At 45.8% G+C, this 6,000-nt stretch overlaps 1 protein-coding gene across 17 annotated transcripts in view; it reads right to left on the bottom strand.

Annotated features, from left to right (window-relative positions):
• Nucleotides 1–279: 279 nt before the first annotated feature.
• The window catches only part of TENM3 (teneurin transmembrane protein 3), a 453,850-nt gene continuing 448,129 nt past the window's right edge, over nt 280–6,000 (bottom strand). For all 17 annotated transcript variants that reach the window (XM_043557955.1, XM_043557965.1, XM_043557986.1 and 14 more), the window contains one exon: nt 280–3,879. In XM_043557955.1, coding sequence (XP_043413890.1) covers nt 3,124–3,879 — 756 coding nt within the window. In that variant the 3' untranslated portion in view covers nt 280–3,123. The remainder of the gene's footprint in view (nt 3,880–6,000) is intronic.

The raw sequence follows: 6,000 nt of genomic DNA, 5'->3' as shown, positions 1-6,000 counted from the left end.
TTTTTTTTTTTTTTATTCTTCTTTACAGTGATAATGTTTGGCTTTGTGGGGGTGTAGTTAACGTTTTTCTAAAGTAGGCCATGGGAAGAGTCCCCTGTGAAGTCCACACTGCTGAGCTGGTAGTCTGGCCAGTGGACGGAAAAAAAAAAAAAAATTCAAAGAAAAGATATTACCAACTGGGCTGCGGACGAATCAATCCCCCAACTGCATCTTTCTGCATTTCCACAATGAAACACGAGCTGGGTAGCCCACGATTTAAAAAAAATATATAAACACACACACATTGGGTTGGCTTTTATTGGAATGCCTAGATGCAATCTATAGTCAAGTTATGGAAAATTCAGGTCACATATAAAGTTAAGAAGGCAAATGAAAAGAACAATACAAATCAGACAAAATTTACATCTCAAAATATCATGAAAGCATTTTGACTGGCTGTGCCTAAAATACTTTGAATATCAATTTTTTTTTGTAAGCTAATTCTTTTCATTATCTCAGTCCCCCACCCCCGCAACTCTTAGAAAAAGGTCTTTTGTTTACATATTCCCCAAGGTCACTATTTCTTGTAAAAGCATGTCCAGATCACAAGTCTTTTTAGAAAGAAATGGGCTCATTATACCTACTACCAAGACACTAATTGGGTTGATTTGACTTCATCTAAAAAGAAGCACCAGGAGATACTCCAAATCTGTTATTTATCGGTGCCAGTGTAAAGGACCAGTCCATGTCGAGAAGAGGGTAAGATTATGATTTCACTTCTGTCATGTGGTACAAGCTTTTCATGGTCAATACATCAGAGACACTTCTGAGGATTTAGACTCAGAGCCTATTTTAACCAAAAGTACTTACAGCATGCTAAATACAGTCCTGTAGAAATTCCATCGGAACAGAACTGCAAACACCTAAGTTAACAGGTTAAAAAATAAACTGGAAAACAGAGCCATGTTCATGTGGTTTGAAATCTCATAGTTTTCTAAATTGGGGCTTCATAATACTTGCCAAAGGGTTTCCAGGATAAAAAATATTAATGCTAATCTGTGCTTTCATTCTAATAAAATATCAGCATTCATTAGAAGATTAATTACTTCGGTATGCTCTACCAAATACACAAAGACAGTAATAGCACTGATACTGTAAATTCAGTAGCTATTTTGAAACTTTCCCAGCCAATCTGTTTAATAAACACGCCTACTGTGCAATTTAGAGTATGTGATACATACAAAGCAGTTAGAAAATTATTTTCAATACATCACTTGAACCTTTATATTTACGACATGTTCACTTGCTATATTTTATCACCATTATACATAGAGGAAAACAGTGTACTATAGCTCAATGAACTGAGAAATATTTTCTAAAAATATTTTTGTGGCTGAATTTAGTGCTCACGAAAGAGATTTGCAAGCGCGGTGGGCCGGCACAGAAGGGCAGATGGCGGCCACGCGCGGTCCCACTCGCACGCGTGTGGGGGAGGGCACGGCTGGCGGTTCGCGTCCAGCTGGATGTGCCACCCCCGTCCCCACCCCCCCGCTTCCCGGAGACAGAGCAGAGGCTGCCATTCAAACCAGCTCCCGGGAGGGTTGGGTCAACGGGGGCTCACGGGAGCTTTTTGTCTCCCTTTTGCGTCCCTCTTGGTGACCTGATGGTCCAAACCCCAGACTAGCAGAGCGACCCTGACCTTCTCCATCTGGCCCTCTCGGCGCTGCTGGGCTTCTGCTATCTTCCCTAGATCTTAAGACACATGTTTACGGTCATGACTACATCAGATCCTTTCCTGCTCACAAATATTTCCCGGAACATCTGATGTGGTCTCTTGCCTCCATCGAGAAATGGAGCTTCGAGGAATGGTAACAGTAAAAACCCTGTGGTTAATTCTATCAACTCCCCTCGATTTTTAGGGACGAGAAAAGACCTCTCCCGTCCAGTTTTTGTTTTGTTTTTTGTTTTTTTTTCTGTATCTTCCGCTACATTCCACCAGCCTTAGTTTTCTACGGTGCCTCTTAGTTGATAAAGGTTGAGGACACTGGCCTGATGAAAAAGAGAAGAAAGAGAAAGGAGTTCTCTGATTAGCCACCCACTTAGGATTGCACTGTCCTATCCATCTAGTGATAGAAAGTTGCACATTTTTTTTCAACCTAATACAAAAATATTAACACTTCTGGACATTATAGGCATAAGTCGTTATATCTCTACAATATAATAATTTATACTGTACAGCTATAACAGATAACAAAAGGTGCAATCCTTTTAAAAAAATCACACGGTTCACATGTTTTTATCGTTTTATTTTTAAGTATAAACTTTTTAAACACTTTACATAAATTAACTCCTCTGAGACTAATATTTGATGTACAGTAAATTGTAATTCATATAAAAATCCATAAACAACTTGTCTCACATAATTTACAAAAAAATCAGGGTTTCCTTTGCTTATCAGTGACATGGATTCTATTTGCCAGTTTTTTTTCCCCAAGGCAAACCACGTTAGCATTGTAAAATCCGTTATGAAATCCCCGCCGTCGCAGAAGTCACTTGTGCCAAAGTCCTTTTACAAAGCAGCACAGGGAAAGCAGTTGGGTTGTCTATAAACAGTAATTTTGCCCCACATTTTAAAATTAACAGAGATATAGATCACATCCTATGCAGAGAGACTACTTCTTGTAAGCAAAGGTCGACAATTCGGTAATATCTGGACACACCGTATGCATTTTTACCTTAAATACAGTGGCTCGAAGGAACAGACGGCCTAGCCCAAAATGTTTAGGCCTTTTTTTTCCTTTCACTTATTTATTTTTTCCTTTTAATACTTTCAGTCCAACTGAGTGCAGCGATATGCATATGTAAACATATTCTTTAAAGCCGATCACCTTTAAGGTCATTCAGAAAAAAGTTTTTTTGTTTTTGTTTTTGGGGGAGGGGGGGATTTTTTTTTTTTTTTTTTTAATAGCAGTATCATTCTCCTGGAAGGCTCTTCTGTGTCGGAGAGTCCGATTCGGATTGTGCTACAGAAAAATCCGAGCAGAGGTGCGGTGTAGGCTCAAGAGAAACGCAGCGACACCCGCTGGGTCCGCCTCCCAGCGCGGGGGTGGCCGCCGTCCGTCCCCGGCAGCCGGGCCCGGGGGGTTACCTCTTGCCGATCTCGCTTTGTCGGAGGAACTGGATGTTGTTGGCGCTGTCGGCCAGCTCGGGGTACTGCTCCACCGAGAGTACGTAGTACCCGTCGTAGCCCTGCACCTTGCCGGCGCTCAGCAGCTGCCGCTTCTCGCCCTCCGTCCAGAGGCGCGCGCCCTCCTCGCCGTCGCGCACGCGCTGCTGCTCGCGCGCCCAGGCCCGGGCGAGCGCGCGCTGCCGCGCCTGCTCCAGGATGCGCGCCTTCTCCTCGTCCAGGGTCATGCCGTAGCGCACGTGCAGCGCCAGCGCGCCGAACTGCATCTCCACGTCGGCGAACCTGCGAGTCCTGCCGTTGACCACGGTCGTGGACTGCGACACGGTCACGTTGATGCCGTTCTCCAGGGCCTTGCGGCCGCTCGTCAGCCGCAGCGTGCCCAGGTCGCTCTCGGGCGTGGTGGTCTTGATGAAGTAGTGCGTGTCCTTGCCCTCGATGGTGAAGTGCAGGTTCTCCAGGTAGAAGGCGTTGTTGAGCACGGCCGCCACCTTGATGCAGTCCTCGTTGGCGATGTTGAGCACGTTGGTCTGCACGCGGCCCTGGCTGACGGCCAGCATGACGCCTTTGCCGATCAGCGACTTGACCGTGGCGAACCACAGCCACGAGGGCGCGCCGCCGCCCTTGCGCCTGCTCACCTGGACCTCTGCCATCTTCCCCAGGGACAGGAAGGCCTTGGCCTGCCTCGCCACTTGTTGCTGAACTCCGAAAATGGGCTGAAAAGCGAAACAGAACGGGGAAGGGGGTTCGGTTTAGAGAACAGCTGTAGGTCTTGGCCGCCTGGGGGGCCAGGGTCCCAGTCCTGACGACGACGACGACGACAAAAAGAGGTGTGTGTGTGTGGGGGGGGGGGGTACTTCTGTGGAGAGCTCCCAGGCATTTACTAAAACCCCAGTCGGGTTCTTTGGAGAGGAAAAAGCTCAAAAAACTCTGGGCAGAGGAATTCGCTCAGGGTCCCCTCCCGTCAAGTTGATCCAAATGTATTTTGTTTTTTAATTTGTTTTTAAATGTTTATTTATTTTAGAGACAGAGAGACAGAGCACAAGCAGGGTCAGGGCAGAGCGAGAGGGAGACAGAATCTGAAACAGGCTCCAGGCTCTGAGCTGTCAGCGCAGAGCCCGCCGCGGGGCTTGAACTCACGAACCGTGAGATCATGACCTGAGCCGAAGCCGGAGGCTCAACCGACTGAGCCACCCAGGCGCCCCGATCCAAATGTGTTTGGAAACGTAAAAAGAGGTGACTCCATCACGTATTAAGAGGTGTGTGGTTTCAAAATCTGGGCAAACGTGGGCAAAATCTGGTTTTAGCTTTCCCTTCGATTTCTAGATGTCCCTTTCCCACGCCCATCCCATTTGGGGAACCGAGCTTATCAGGGCCTCCGTCACAGCAGCTTTCTGCCTGGGAGCCTGAGGAAAAAGCAGCCAACACAGGCAAGGGTTGGAAAGGCTGTGGTGCTCGCTGCGGGATGACTGCGTCCTACGTCACAGGCTTTGAAATTCGTGTGCTTTAATTTAGGTAAACTCTGTACTCCCTCCTGGTGCACACAGTTTTCAACTGAATCTCCGCCAGCATAATTGCAGAAGTGCACCGGGACGAGCACACAATGGGACAGCTGGAGGCGAGTATTTATTACTTTAGGCAAACATTTTTGGTAGACTTAGGCACGGTGGGCCATCTACACGGGCAAATGCTTTCAATTGGGGGCATCTTAACTCGGCCATTTCTGCTACGACCAGATGCTTGTCTGGCCAGTGTTTCCCAAATGGAAACATCTGTTTCATCTGCAGCAGTGAAAGAAACATTTGTTTTTGGGCACTTGGGGCAGCCTCAGTGTCTTTGGCGGGGATTCCCTGAGCTGTCCTTATGGTGAGCTTCTCTCGACAGAGAACTTGAACCGTATGTACAAGACTGCCTAGGAAACAAAGTTGGCAAGTCCATTTGTACAGTAAGACTTAAGTGTTTTCAGACATGTTGGAAAGTCGTACACAATTAGGACATGCCTGTTCAAATGCACTAGGAAACTTCACGGTGTCTTCTCTCCATGACACTTTATTGGTGTAGACATATTTGTACTTAGCAATGTTAAAATGGTGGCCAGACCTTGGAAACTCGACGCGTTTTGCTTCTTAAAATGTAAAGGTGACATCTTGAAGAAGAAATTGTTTCATTTTTATTTAAAATGTTTTTTTAAAGTTTATTTTGAGAGACCGAGAGAGCACTAGTGGGGGAGAGGCAGAGAAAAGAGGGAAAGAGCCCCACGAGGGGCTTGATCTTAGGAACCATGGGCTCAGGACCTGAGCTGAAATCAAGAGTCGGATGATTAAGCGACTGAGCCGCTCAGGCGCCCCGAAGAAGGAACTGTTTTATGTTAAGTATGAAACATGTACCAGAAAACAGAGGTATTGGGTTTGAATATACTTGTGTGTGTGTGTGTGTGTGTGTGTGTGTGTGTGTGTTCTAGCCAGGATTGCCTTTTCTCTTTGTATTCACTGAAATCATAGGGAGTTGCTCAAGGGGGGGAGGGGAATTAATCTTTCTAAGAAACTCTGCACTCTCTTCTCCTTATCATTATGGGGTAACCCAATTTCTTGATCTTTCATTATTCTTGCTTGAAGCTAGACACTCTAGTGTTTTCTTGTACATGCCTTTCTGATCTCTGAATGGTGGGAATTAAAAGTGCCAATTTCTGAAATGGCAGCTTTGACTTTGCAATTCTGCATTCTTTTTCTTTTCTTTTAGCTCTCGGAACAATTATAGGCCTCCTGAAATGTAATTTTCAGGAAAATTCTATAGACACCTAGTTGCAGATGGAGCTTTACCAGAGGACATTTTATTTT

This window comes from Prionailurus bengalensis, chromosome B1, assembly GCF_016509475.1.
Source record: "Prionailurus bengalensis isolate Pbe53 chromosome B1, Fcat_Pben_1.1_paternal_pri, whole genome shotgun sequence".
Taxonomy (NCBI): Eukaryota; Metazoa; Chordata; class Mammalia; order Carnivora; family Felidae; genus Prionailurus; species Prionailurus bengalensis.
This window is presented reverse-complemented; position numbering and strand designations above follow the sequence as displayed.